General features: G+C 48.6%; 1 protein-coding gene across 6 annotated transcripts in view; it reads right to left on the bottom strand.

Annotated features, from left to right (window-relative positions):
- Positions 1 to 14,693, bottom strand: part of Kdm2b (lysine demethylase 2B) — a 146,679-nt gene that overhangs the window by 40,239 nt on the left and 91,747 nt on the right. For all 6 annotated transcript variants that reach the window (XM_052168301.1, XM_052168297.1, XM_052168300.1 and 3 more), the window contains one exon: positions 14,136 to 14,222. In XM_052168301.1, coding sequence (XP_052024261.1) covers positions 14,136 to 14,222 — 87 coding nt within the window. The remainder of the gene's footprint in view (positions 1 to 14,135; positions 14,223 to 14,693) is intronic.

Here is a 14,693-nt window from a genome sequence, read left to right as displayed (position 1 = left end):
CTTATCTCAGAAAACCAAAAACCGAATCAAATAGATGATGGGAAAATTAATAAGACAACCTCTAGTGTCAAAAGACTAGTGCAGGCAGAGGCCAGAAGACTGCTGTAAGTCTGAGGCCAGACCAGCTATGGAGACTGTTCAGCCTACGCTACTGTGTAAGACCTCATCTCAACACAAAACCAGCTAGCTCCTAGGGCAGGTATAATCAGTCAACAAAAATGTGGATCATAATGTCAAAGTCCAGGGGGAAAAGAAATACAATCAGTCTGTCCATCGTGACCTTAGGAGGAGACTACCATGAATGGAACTATTACCAGATGCAAGCTGGGAAAGGCCGCGGTAGACAGTATGGCTTTCAGTGGCCACAGTCAACGATGATGATGAAGATCCTGCACGGAGAAAGCTGGGGAAATGAGGGTCCCTACCTGGGCTTCCTCCACCCTCCCACTTCCTGTAGTGCTTCCAACTTACTGAGCCTTATAACAAACCCAAGGGAAGGGGGAGCCCGCTGGTGATACCAGAAAGGCTGCAGTATGACCTGGAGGGATGATGGGGTGTGGGGCCCGGGCACTCTCTGCTGGAGCAGGAGCCAGGTTGGGTGGACTGTGGGGATTTGCCTGTGGGAGACAAGGAAGGCAGGCAAGGAAGCGGAAAGCCCAGACGGATGGATGTAGGTTCGCTGCGAAGGAAGGAAGATGGAGCTTAGGATCATCTAAGACTCAGCTCGCTGCAGGCGGGGCCTTGGGCCTCCAGAATTAACAATGAAGCGCGGTCACGTAAGTCACTGAACCGCAGCGTTCTGTGGACACGATGAGCTAACAAGGGAGCAGAAAGGAGAAATCCTCCTAAGACAGATGGGAGCCTAGGGGGACTGAGCCTGGATGCCAAGGAGTAAACCGAGGATGCTGGGAGCCATTGTGGCCCCGTCGCCAGGGAGATGGAATCCCCCGGACACAACTCTGACATTTCTCTTTGCCCCAAACATGAAGCAACTCCTCCCTAGCGAATACACCCACAGTCTGGCTTCTTCATTGACAAGGCTCTGCTTGACTCTTGGCTCTCCACGTTAGCCTCTTCTCCATGCCACACTAGCAGCTCCCTGGTGCCCCCAGCTTTTTTAAACTAGCCCCAAGCCTTCAGGAAGGTTGACTGAGGAGGGGTGGCAGGAAAAGAGAGGAAGGAAGTTGTCCCAGCGCTGGGCTTCTATCTGCGATGACGGAACATCCCAGAGACGAATGGTGCTCGTGGCCGCACAACACGGTGAGTGTAAGTACAATCAACTGCAAATTTGGAAATAGTTAGGATGAAGAGAAACAGAAGCAGGAGGGGTCACATGTCTGAAGTCAGCCTGGCCTACAGCAGGAAGACCCTGCCTCAGAATATCGAAGGTTGGCAAACTATGGCACTGGCGGATAACACCTGCTTAGTATGTGTGCAGTACTGGGGTCATTCCCTGGCGCATGTGTGCGGGCATGCTCGCACGTGCGTGCTCTCTCTCTCCCCTCTTGTCTCTGTCCCTGTCTTTCTCCCCTCTCTGTCTCTCTTCTCTTTCCTCTGTCTCTCTCTCTCTCTCCCCCAACCCCTCTGTGTGGGTGAGCAAGCGTGTGTTTGTGTGTATGTGAAAGCTAGAACACAATCTCACTTGTGTTCTGACTTCACCCTCCATCTTATTTTATTTATTTATTTATTTATTTATTTATTTATTTATTTATTTATGGTTTTATCGAGACAGGATTTCTCTGTGTAGCCCTGTCTGTCCTGGAACTCACACTATAGACCAGGCTGACCTCGAACTCAGAAATCCGCCTGCCTCTGCCTCCCAAGTGCTGCGATTACAGGCATGCGCCACCACTGCTTGCCCTTATTTTTGTTTATTTGGTTGGTTGGTTGGTTGGTTTTGCCATAGGTTCTATGGTAGCCGAAGCTCACTGATCCAGCTAGACATGCTAGGCCACAAACTTCAGGAATCCTCCTGTCTCTGCCTGCAAATACAGGGAGGAGCTATATGTCCCCTATTTAATGTATAGGGATGGTGTGAACTCGGGTCCCCCGTGCTTGCAAACCGCCTACCCTCTCCTAGGATGTTAACTTTAGTGCAACATGTATTTTATTATAATGAAGCCAATCCCTCCAAAAATGATTCTCTTCAGACCCACAGCATCAAATTTAAATTCTTGCAGGGCAGTGGTGGTGCACGGCTTTAATCCCAGCATTTGGAAGGCAGAGGCAGGTGAATTTCTGAGTTCAAAGCCAGCCTGGTCTACAGAGTGAGGTCCAGGACAGCCAGGGCTACACAGAGAAGCCCAGTCTCGAAAAACAAACAAACAAACAAACAAACAAACAAACAAAGTAAAATCTTTTCCAAGACCTCCAACACTCACCAAAGGCCCTGCCTGACTCACCAACATCACCTCCTGGCCCAACCCTCTGATCTTATACCTGCAAGCCTCAGCTTCCAGGCCCCTCCCATCCTCCCCTAGTCAAAGCCTCACCCCACCTTATCTCCACACGTGCCTATCTTCTCAATAGCACTAGTGCAGCTGGCTGATCCTATATTCTTGAAGACAAAGGATAAAGCTGTTTATCTACATCCAGTAGCCTGCCCAATGCACACAGTGGCAGGCACCCACCAGTTCATTGTGGAACAAACACACAGGAGGAAGAAAGATTGACAAAGAACCATCATACTTAGAGGGGAGAAAGAGCCTAAGTACTTCCCAGCCCCTGGGCACAGACCACCGGGTCCATCATTTAATCAAACAATCAATTCACCACTATATTTACAACCTTGTTTAGATGTATTTCTAATTAAAGACCTGGTTTTTTTGTTGTTGTTGTTATTATTTTGTTTTGTTTTGTTTTTGTTTTTTAGAGACTGGGTTTCTCTGTGTAGCCCTGGCTGTCCTGGACCTCACTCTGTGGACCAGGCTGGCTCGAACTCAGAAATCCTCCTGCCTCTGCCTCCCAAGTGCTAGGATTATAGGCATGAGCCACCACCTGGCCCTAATAGGATATTCTTACATTAAACATTTAAAACTACACAAGCCAGCAGATGAAACTATAGTCACATACACACACAAACACTCAGGCACATACACAACCACATTCACACACACATTTACATGCTCACACGTACACATATAAGCTTACACCCACTCATGCATGCTCATGCACTCAAACATATACCCACACACTGACACACATACACACACACACACACACACACACACACACACCATGATCTCACCTCCATCTACCCGACTAGCAAAATGCAGAGCAGCTGTGTCGGGGTTCTTGTTCCAAGGTGCACCAGAAGATACAAATACAAGCTCATGTGCAGTCAGAGGCTGCATATCCAGTGAGAGAGACCTTGTTCCTCACACCAACCCTTGGCACACAAAAACCTCCAAAACCCCATGACTCAAGGACCCATTCTCAGTTTGGCACTAGGAGGACGGAATCGCCACTCTAAGCCAGGCATGGTGGCATCGCAGCATTTGGTAAGGATTGCTGTGAGTTCAAGGTCAACTTTGGATACAACAGGGAGTGTCAGACTAGCCAGGACTACATAGGCAAACCTTGTCTCACAAAGGGGTATGGTGTAGCCAGAGATGGCTCAGTAGTTAAGAGCACTTGCCGCAATTACAGAGGTTCAATTTAAAGTACCTACGTGGTGGCTCACAACTGTCTGTTTCAGGGATAAACCCCCTCTTCTGGTTTTTTGGATTTGGTTTTTCGGATTTGGTTTTTCCGAGACAGGGTTTCTTTGTATAGCCCTGGCTGTCCTGGAGCTCACTCTGTAGACCAGGTTGGCCTCGAACTCAGAAATCCGCCTGCCTCTGCCTCCCAGAGTGCTGGGATTATAGGCGTGTGCCATCACCGCCCAGCTTAAACCCCCTCTTCTGACCACTGCAGGCACTTCACATACATAGTGTGTAGACATCCATGCATGCAAAACACTCGTACACATCAAGTAAACAGGAAAGACAAGAAATAATACAATACATATAAAGATGCCCAAGTTGCCCATCCTCCATATAACTTTTTTTTTTAAAGATTTATTTATTATATATAAGTACACTATAGCTGTCTTCAGGCACACCAGAAGAGGATGCCGGATCCCATTACGGATGGTTGTGAGCCACCATGTGGTTGCTGGGATTTGAACTCAGGAACTTTCGAAGAGCAGTCAGTGCTCTTAATTGTTGAGCCAGCTCTCCAACCCCATGTAGAATTTGATAAAGAAAAATATTATGTGGAGTTGGGACAGAAAAGCTCAAGAGGGTTTAGAGCATTCTAAGATTCTTGTAGGACAGGCTAAACTGTTGTGGGCCCCTGTATTAGTCAATGTTCTCTAGAGTCACAGAACATATGGGAGTCTCTATAGAGTAAGGGGATTTGCTGATGACTTACAGTCTGTAGTCCAACTCCCAGCAATGGTCAGCAGCAGCTGTGGATGGAAGTCCAAGGATCAGTCCAAGTCAGTTGCCCAGTCCCGCAAGGCAAGCAGTGGAGGAAGAGTGAATCTTCCTTCTGCCAATGTCCTCAAGTAGGTCTCTAGCAGAAGGTGTGGCCGAGATTAAAGGTGTGTACCTCCACACCTAGATCTGGGACTTGATTTGTCCCAAATGACCTTGAACTCAGAGATCTTCTGGGATTCTTAGCCTCAAGCCACAATGCCTTAAGATCTCCAAACCGAGATCCAGGCCAGAAACTAGTATCTCCCAGCCTCAAGATCAGGATCACAGGGGAGCCTTCCAATTCTGGATTGTCCTTCATTCCAGACAGAGTCAAGCTGACAACCAGAAAAAGCCACCATAATCCACCCCTTGTTAACTTGACACAAATAATTCTCCAGGGTCCCTTCCTGTTAGAAGTCACAGGAAGAAAACAAAAACAAAAACAAAAACAAAAAACAAAGCTGGCACACGCCTGTAATCTCAGTACGTGGGAGGCAGAAGCAGGCGGCTTTCTGAGTTCGAGGCCAGCCTGGTCTACAAAGTGAGTTCCAGGACAGCCAGGGCTACACAGAGAAACCCTGTCTCAAAATAACAAAAACAAAAAACAAAAAGACAGAAGTCACCAGAAGTTCACAAAATTATAACTGGGGGCTATGGCAAAAGTAGGCCAAGCAAACACTTCCAGAAGGGTTTTGGTGTCAGTCATGGGAAGGAGCAGAGCCGGGTGCACAGTACCAGAACAGCAACTGTTAGCCATAGATAAAACAGTGCTACAGGTAGAATCTAATACAGCGACTGTAAGAACAGCATCACAATGAAGGGCTATATCGACAGCGCCATGGCCAAACCCCTTTCTGGTATGCACAGAAGCAAACTCTATACAGGTGACATACATGGTGTCTACAAAGCCCATTGCCAACCATACAGGCCGTCCTAGGAGCAGTGGCTGTTAAAGCCACCGAGAAGCCCCCAATAATGGAACCAACAGTGAAACCAGTGAAAAGTCCTAAAGGGGATAGTGCCCATCCCTATAGATGCCCAGGACACAGACGGTGCTAGTAGGTACATCAAATAAGAAGCAATACACGTGAACGCAGATGCTGCGTGGCTGGGAAAGGAGAACACAGAAGTAGCTGATGGGCTGAGACTTGGCTTGTGGCGATCTGTACTGACATTCAGGCTGCACATAGAGAGGAAAAAGGAAAAATGGCAGACGCTGGATTGATCACTATGGGGGCGATAGATATGGAAAGAAATATATAACAGAATTCAACAGGAATCCATGGTAGTTTTCCACGTGGTAGCCCCACAGCCTCTGGAAATCAGGAAGCAGACACCCTCACCAGGGTACAGGCCACTTCCCCTCAGGGACCCTTGGAAGCAGCCCCACCCTCATCCCTCCTGGGTCCATATAAAGTCCGGTCACAGGAGATCCAACACAGGTTGGAAAATGGGTGGGGCTGACATTTTGCACGCAGTCATCTGAGAACTATTTGCGGTGACAGCCTTAAGAGGATGCTCTGACAGGATACATGCACAAATCAACCTGTGCCACGAGGGATGGACAGGGAGGGTCTGTGGGGCCAGTGGCCATCAGGGAGGGATACAAACATGCCCTCACCTGTGTGGACACAGCCACAGGCCTCTTTACAAGCATTTCCTGCAAGTGGACAACAGGGGGAGCCCATTAGGGGCCTCGCCCGACTCTGGTTGTCCACGCACAGTCCACAGTGGCAGAGGCAGCAGCTTCACAAACATTAGTGCACAGAGCTGGACTGAAGACAACCAGGGCAATGGTGCCAAGTGGGCCGGGCTAGTTGAAAGACAACGGGTGGGGTATTAAACAACAGCTAAAAGTCTAAATCCAAGTGGCTGGCACCCTAAACGAGTGGGAACAGACACTCCAGAGCTCTGAAAGGTTACCGGATGTGAACACCGGTACCAGCAGTGAGCTAGTGCCCTGCTTATTGTTGGCCAGGGAAACCTGAGGTCCCACAAAACATAACAGCCGTTGCTACTGTGGCTGCTTATCCGAGAGAAGTAGCCAGTGAGGCCTTATGAAGACAACATGCTATGACTGTAGGACCTAAAGGATTTAAGCAGGGACTGAGCGTCAAACTCCCACCCTGGTGGCTTTCTCTCCTGCAACCTACATCCCTGCTTGGTTATGGGGCCGGCGCGCTAACACACCAACAGTACCTACAGTACCTGGCGGGATGTGCCCTCTTGGGTCATAGCGGCTCAGCTGTCAAAGGTTAGATTTAAGACCTGCGTGCGTGGTGGCGCACGCCTTTAATCCCAGCACGTGGGAGGCAGAGGCAGGCGGATTTCTGAGTTTGAGGCCAGCCTGGTCTACCAAGCGAGTTCCAGGACAGCCAGGGCTACACAGAGAAACCCTGCCTGGGGGAGTGGGAGAGGACCTGCTCCACGAGATGGAGTTGAAGCCTGGTACTGTAAGCCAGAATGTAAACCGGTGGCTGAGAGGTCACAGGAGCCAATGGGGAAGCCACTTCTGTGGCTTTGTCAAGATGGGCGCGAATGTGCCTGTGAAACTGCCTTCTAAACCTGTGTTTACAAGTATAGATCACTCGCTGTCAGCCTCAGCCACTGGGGAGGCTCCTGATAACCAGCGACTGTTGCTGACACAGTGGCCTATTTTTTAGCCAAAAGGTCGTAGCTGCAGGTCTATGGTCACGTCCTCCAAGGTCCAGAGATCGCTCTGGAAGAGAGGCGGAAAGAATGGAAGAGCCAGAGACGGGAGGATTTTGAGCAACAAACAGTTTTCTGAACAGAGATTAATTTCTTTTCTTTTCCCCCCCCCCCCCCCCCCCCCCCCAGAGACAGGGTTTCTCTGTGTAGCCCTGGCTGTCCTGGAACTTGCTCTGTAGACTAGGCTGGCCCTCAAATTCAGAAATCCACCTGCCTCTACCTCCCAAGTGCTGGGATTAAAGGCGTGCACCACCACTGCCCCTCGGAGATTAGTTTCCAGAACAGAGGGGAAGCCCAGCAGTGGTGACACACAGCTTTAATCCCAACACTTGGGAGGCAGAGGTAAGCGGATTTCTAAGTTCGAGGTCAGCCTGGTCTACAGAGTGAGTTCCAGGACACTCAGGGCTACACAGAGAACCCCTGTCTCAGGGGGGGAAAAAAACCTTAAAAAACAAAAAAAAACAAAACAAAAAACAAAAACCAGAACAGAGAGAAAAACATTTCCATTCTCAGGGCTGGAGAGATGTTTAGTGGTTTTTGAGCAGCGCTGGTTGCTCTTCCAGACAGACGACCTCGGCTCAACTACCAGCATCCACATGCGGCTCACAACCATCTGTAACTCCCGTCCGGGGGATGGGATGCCCTCTTCTGGCCTCCACGGGCACTGCAAAGCACATGGCTTGCTGAGGCATGGAAGGAACGCCCATATCCATTAGAAAAAAATACCAAATTAAAAAATAAATCCAGGCAGTTGACCAGCTGAGCACCTCCTAGATCCTTCGCATGCCTTCTCTGCCCTCTGGGCTCCGTGTGCAGGCCAGGGCTTCTGACAGCTACTTCCTGGCTGCACTGGGAGCCACTTGATCCCCGCCTGGGAGTTGCTGCCTCTGGGGGTTCCATAAGGCCTGTCTCATTCCTAGACAACTGCAAAGGCTCCGACAGCTGACACGATTGGCCTCTGACACCCTCTCCTCAGACCTTGACCTAGTGGCTAGGGAGCTGGTGGGCTTGGCTGCCAACAGGCCCCAAGGGCACATTCTAAAGAAATAGCTACACTCCTTGCTGAAGAGCCTGGGGTTCCTCCCCACCAGAGTAAAAAAGGAAGGGATAAAAGAAGACAGTTTCTTCTTTTTTTTCTTTGAGACAGGGTTTCTCTGTATAGCCCTGGCTGTCCTGGAACTCACTCTGTAGACCAGGCTGGCCTGGAACTCAGAAATCCGCCTGCCTCTGCCTCCCAGAGTGCTGGGATTACAGGCGTGCCACACCATTGCTGGGCAGAAAACAGCTTCTTAAACCTCCACCTTCCCATCCCCCAAACCAGAACGCACCAGCTCATTAAGACAGGGCCATAAGAACCTCACACAAATGAAGCTACGCAGACCAGGCGTGGTGGAGCACGCCTTTCATCCCATCTTGTGGGAGGTAGAGTCACGGGGATCAGGAATTCGAGGCCAGTTGGCTACAAATAGAATTTGAGACCAGCATGGGCTATATAAGACCCTATCTCAAAAGAACCCAAATGGAATACCAAAAACAAAACAAAAGAACTGCCCCTTAGCCTTTGAGTAGGTTAAGTAGAGTGGCTTTGGCCTCATCCTCCCGAGTCAGCCCAGGAAGGAGCGCCAGCATTACAGGTGTGTGCGGCTGTCCTTGGTCAGAGAATCACCAGTCTGCTGTGAAGAGCTTACATGTCACAACTCTGCAGGACTAGAATAGTTATAGCTGAGCTATGGCCTAAAACCGAGGCCGGCCTCGAACTTGCTATACAGCTGAGTATGATTTTAAACTCCTGATCGTCCCTCCTCCTTTACCTCCCCAAGGGCAGCACATACCACAAGTGTGCACCCTCCACACATGTTTTCTCTATAAAAATATTTTACAGACAGTATCGTACATCAACCATGCCAGAGACACACCGCTGGCCCCTTGTACAGCTAGGTAAACTGAGGCTTTGACTCACCCAGAAGGGTACCGCTAGTCAGTGGCAGAGCCAGGTGTCAGTGACCAGCAGTCCTGACTTTGGCCCTAAAGCACATGCTTGGAATAATCAGGAAGCTCTCGGGAGAAGAGATTTCCTAGGGCTCAGCAGGAGTTTACTGAATTTCCAATGTCAAGGGCAGAACTTATTCATCCATTCATTCATTCATTCATTCATTCATTCATTCAGTGTGTGTGTGTGTGTGTGTGTGTGTGAGAGAGAGAGAGAGAGAGAGAGAGAGAGAGAGAGAGAGAGAGAAATAGAGACAGAGACAGACAGACACAGAGAGTGTATGTGTGTCAGAGGACAACTGGCAGGAGTTAGCTCTCTCCTTCCTCTATCATGTGGGTTCTGAGCAAGACATGGCGAGAAACTCCTTTCAACACGGCACCATCTCACTTTTGAGACAGGGTTGTGCTTTGAACCTGAACTTACACTGGAGCCCAGGTTGCTCTTGCTACTTTTAACGAGTGTCCCAGGTGAAGCCCATGCCCCCAGTCTAGGGGCTGGCCCTCCTTAGAGCACCCTGCCTTCTCCAGGAAGTGACAGAGCCGGAGCAGAGGGTAACAATCAACAGCCACCAATTCCCCTCCACCATAGATCATTCACTTAGTTTCTCGGTCGCCCAAGGACAACACAGGAAGTTCTCCCGCTTTTGACTGAACACCCTGGCCTTTCCAGAGACAAACTACACATCACGCCCAGAGGACCCCAGTCTGATGGAGCATCCCATAGCTCATCTGCTCAAACGCTGAGGAAGAGGAAGTAAAGCCACAGGTGACATGGGACCTGGGTCACTTTCTCTCGCATTCTGAAGCCATCCTGTGAAATCTTCACAGTCATGCATGGTGGCCGCCCTGCACTCGGGAGGCAGAGGCAGGCAGCTATCCGAGCTCAAGGCCAGCCTGGTCTACAGAGCAAGTTCCAGGACAGCCACACAGAGACACTGTGTCTCAGCCCCCACCCCCAAAAGGGGTGGGATTGATAAGAGGAAGGCTTCAACAACTGTCTTGCCAGGTGGATAGCTATGTCTCAATCTCCTCTGTGGGTTGTTTCCTTTGAGAACAAACCAGGCAAGCTTGTGGCTTGAAGTCTCTGACTGGTGAGCAGACATTCAGCTTGGTAATAGGGTCACAGTCAGAGACGGGGCTCCAAACGAACAGAGCTCTCCTGCCTTGTCTCCAGGGTCACAGACAGGACCCCCAAATCCCACCACCTGGCTATAAAAGGAAGCAGCCAGGGTGCGGACAGATCAAAACAAGTCCAATGTCACTCGTGGAAACAGTCAATTGGGCGAAGAGTGATGAATGGGTATCGGTAGCGTCCTGGAATTAAAGGACATCCCACCAGAAAGGACCCCACAGCACCTAATCAGTTCCAGAAATGGGCTTTGTTCTCCCGAAGGGAGGTGGGAGATCAAAGCCTTCCTTGCAGTTCACCCTTGAGCATTAATTACTTGTAGGGTAACCAGACCCAGAGCAGACCCAGCTCCCAGCCCTGCATCCTGGTGGCCCTGTGAGCGAGCACCTTTGATCTTCCAACCCCCTCAGGCATCAAATTGGAAGGGAGCTGGGCTGCAAACCTGGGAACCCAGCGACCTGGTGTGGCCCAGGCAGCCAGTGGGTCAGCCATCCCTTCCTTTCCTGTTAACTTTTTAACCCTACCCGCCAGGAAATGCCCAAGCGTGGCGCTGCCCTCCTCCCACTTCCCTCCCCGCCACACTTCACCGGGTTCTCACTGAATGGCCTGACAGAAACAGGCTCCTAAGCTGTGTGGCCTGAGGCATGCGGTGGACCTCTCTGAGCTGACCACATCTTCAGCACCCACCGCTTAGCTTTTGTGTGCAGAGACACAAAAGACCAAAACGTATTTTTTTTTTTTTAATAATTAAAAATTACTGGCCCTGTGTGTTGACTCACTTACGTAGTGGTCCTGGAACTTGAGAGGCTACAGCGGAGCCTTACTTCATTATTGGGAGCCACAATAACATGGCCCCCAGGCCCAGCTAGTATGGTAAGGGTGCTGTCTATAAGAGTTTGTGGATCTCAGTTTTTGCTATCCTAGGCTTTGGGAAATTCAATAACCCCAAATAATGGATACCCTATCCCCCAACCAAGCCCGCATTAGAAACAGACTTCAGGGTAAATAATCAAACAATGTAAAAAGAAACATCAGTAACAGTGCCATTCAACAGAGATACAGAGGAGCCACAGGCGGACTTCTGAATTTTCCCCTCTAGTACCAGAGAGTGAACCTCGAACTCACTATCACTAAGCCATATTTGCAGCTGATTTTTTTTTGCTTTGTTTCAGTAAGTCAGAGTCCTATGCATCCCAGGCTAGACCCAAATGTGCTATGTGACAGAGGCTGGCCTCAAATCCCTGCCATCCCAGACATCCTCCTGCCTCAACCATCTGAATGCTGAGATAATAGGTTTATATCACCACACCTGGTTGAGACTATTATTTGTAGCACATGCCTGTAATCCTGACTAGACAGGGAAACTGAGGCAGGAAGATCTCTATGAATTTGAGGCCAGTAGGCATTAGTAAACTCGAAATTAGCCTGGTCAAACACACATACAAAATTCCCCTTGATAAGGCTGGGCATGGTGGTGCACACCTTTAATCTCTATACTTGGGAGGCAGAGGCAGGAGGATGTGAATTTGAGGCCAACCCACTCCCACTCTACAAATGGGGAGTTCCAGGAGAAACCCTGTCTTGAAAAAAATTTAAATTTAAATTAAAAAAAAAACCCTTAATAATAATCCACTGAAATGGAACACTCATTTCAGTTAGGTTGCCAGATTTATCAGCTAAAAACAGTGCACCTAAATTAAATTTCAGGTAAGCATGATGGTTTGGACATAAGTGTATGCCATCTAACACTGGGGACACACCCACGTAGAGAATTAATTTGTTATTTATCTGATATTCAATTTTTTAAAATTATTTATTTATTATATGTAAGTACACTGTAGCTGTCTTCAGACACTCCAGAAGAGGGTGTCAGATCTTGTTATGGGTGGATGTGAGCCACCATGTGGTTGCTGGGATTTGAACTCAGGACCTTTGGCAGGTCCTGCTCTCCATCTCTCTGCTGAGCCATCTCTCCAGCCCTCTTTCTTTTTTCTTTTTTTGCACAATTAGGGGACACTGACTAAAATAATATGAAAATTAATAAGGTAGCTTAGGTTTTTCATGTGCTGTCTCTGAAACCTACTGTATAATTTACACAAACAATTTCCATGTGAGCTTCAAATGCAGAGTACCACACAAATGGCTGTCCTTGCTGACTCTGCCTATAGGTTTTCAAGGTTCTTCTCAGTGTCATATTTACACACGCACCCCACAGGGTTTCTCTGTGTAGCCCTGGCTATCCTGGAACTCACTCTGTAGACCAGGCTGGCCTCAAATTCAGAAATCCACCTGCCTCTGCCTCCCAAGTGCTGGGATTACAGGCCTGCGCCACCACTGCCCGGCTCTCAGTGTCATTTATGATGAAGAAAAAAGTAAAAAAAAATATTGGCAAAACCCCCTGGGGCTAATTCATAACAATATTTTCTTAGAGAAGAAGAAAGCCAGGATTTTGTGCATGCTAAACAGGAGCTCTACATTGCGCTAGATATACCCTGAGCTCACGTAATTCTTTCTTCCTTCCTTCTTTCTTTTTTTCTTTTGGCTTGCATTTGGCAATCCAGTTCTGACACTGAGCCTTTCTCATGACCTCCCAATGTCCTGCCACTAAGTTAACTCTCCCGTGTTTAATTTATTGAGATAGGGTCACTGTGGAGCTCTAGCTGGCTTTGAACTAGCTACTTAGCGTAGCGCAGGCTTGGTTCAAATTGACTTCCTCTTGCCTCCACCCCTTGAGTGCTTGGAGTAGGTGCGGTCAGGAGCAAGGACAAATGCTAACACTTAGGGCAGTGGTCGAAAGAGGTCATCTACTTTCACAGAGGCCGTGGAAGACCACACTGTGACAACGGTAGCACACTCAAAATCATGAAGTAGCCACGGAAATAATTTTAGGGATGCGGGTCACCATGACATGGGGAACTGTATTCAAGGGTCACAGCATTACGAAGGTTGAAAACCACTGATATAGAGGGTGCCAACCACAGGCACTTTCTTCTGAAGGCTTTGTATTCATAAAAATCAAACTGAGGGGGGCCTGGTGAGATGGCTCAGCCATGAAAAGCACTGACTGCTCTTCCAGAGGTCCTGAGTTCAATTCCCAGCAACCATATGGTTGCTCAGAAACATGTATGGGAGGGATCAGCTGCCCTCTTCAGGCATGTGGGTTATGTGTGCAGCAGAGCATGCAGACATTAAATAACAAATACAATTAAATGTGTGTGTATATGTATGTATACATACACACACATATATATATACATATATATATGTATATATGTATTTGTATATATATATATATATAAAAAGAAAATCACACTGAGGCCTCAGAACCATTTCAAGTTCTGAGGAAATGTATAGGACGTGTGCATTTAAACACTGAAACCCAGTGCAGGTGGATGGAAGACTGTGAAGCCATGCATGGTGGCCAGAGATCTTCCTGCCTGTCCCATCTGCCCTCTATCTCCTAATCCATCCTTGGAGCCTCAGTTTAGACATTTTTATGTTAAACACTGATTAGTTTTATGAAAAGAAGTTCACTCTGTAAGGGAGGGGAAGAGGCCGTTGAGGAAGGCAAGTGAAAGACAGGAAATTTGAGACACTGCAAGCCTCACTCCTGATGTTCACAGGTGACCGCCCGGGGCCTCAGCTTGCAGTTTGCATAGCTGGTAAACCGAGCCCTTTAAAAAGGAAAGCATCTGCAGTGAACATTTCCTTTAAACCGGTCATGCTAAGTGGGGTGCCCTCTCCAGGAGCCAGGTGAGACAGCTCCCGTCCGCAAGGACTCCCACCTTAAAGGGTGGGCAGAAGGCAGCAGGGAGGTGGCGATCCGCCCTGAGCGAGCTGTGTCTTACCTTTGGAGTTTTCTTTGGCCAACTGACCACTGGGACCCCGGTGATGGCCAGGCTGGGGTCATCATCCACATGTTCCTTCAGTACGTTCTGTGGCAAAACAAAGGATCCACGTTAACTGAGGGTGAAGGAAAGACCCCTAAAGGGCCAAACTAGCCCCTTGAAGAATTGCAAGCTCTAAAAAAATAAAATAAAATAAAATAAAAACAAACAAAAAAACACAAAACAAGAAAACACCGTGTCACCTAGGATTCCTACAGACTCACAACAAACAATATCCATCTCTTTTCCCAAAAATGTTTTGAGACCTGATTTTACTTTGTAGCTCTGGCTTGCCTAGAACTTAGAGACCAGGCATGTACCACACGGCCCGGGATTCACCAGGTGCGTAGCAGCACCAAACCCTTGTCCAGAGTATCACAAACTCTCTCACACACCTTGAATTTGTAGCGCATGTATGCTCACGTATATGTGCCTGTATGCTGTCCTCAGAGAAGGGCACTGGGTAACCTCCACCATCTCTCTCCACCTTAGTCCTTTGGGACAGAATCTCTTAATAAA

The sequence above is a fragment of the Apodemus sylvaticus genome, chromosome 22, assembly GCF_947179515.1.
Source record: "Apodemus sylvaticus chromosome 22, mApoSyl1.1, whole genome shotgun sequence".
Taxonomy (NCBI): domain Eukaryota; kingdom Metazoa; phylum Chordata; class Mammalia; order Rodentia; family Muridae; genus Apodemus; species Apodemus sylvaticus.
This window is presented reverse-complemented; position numbering and strand designations above follow the sequence as displayed.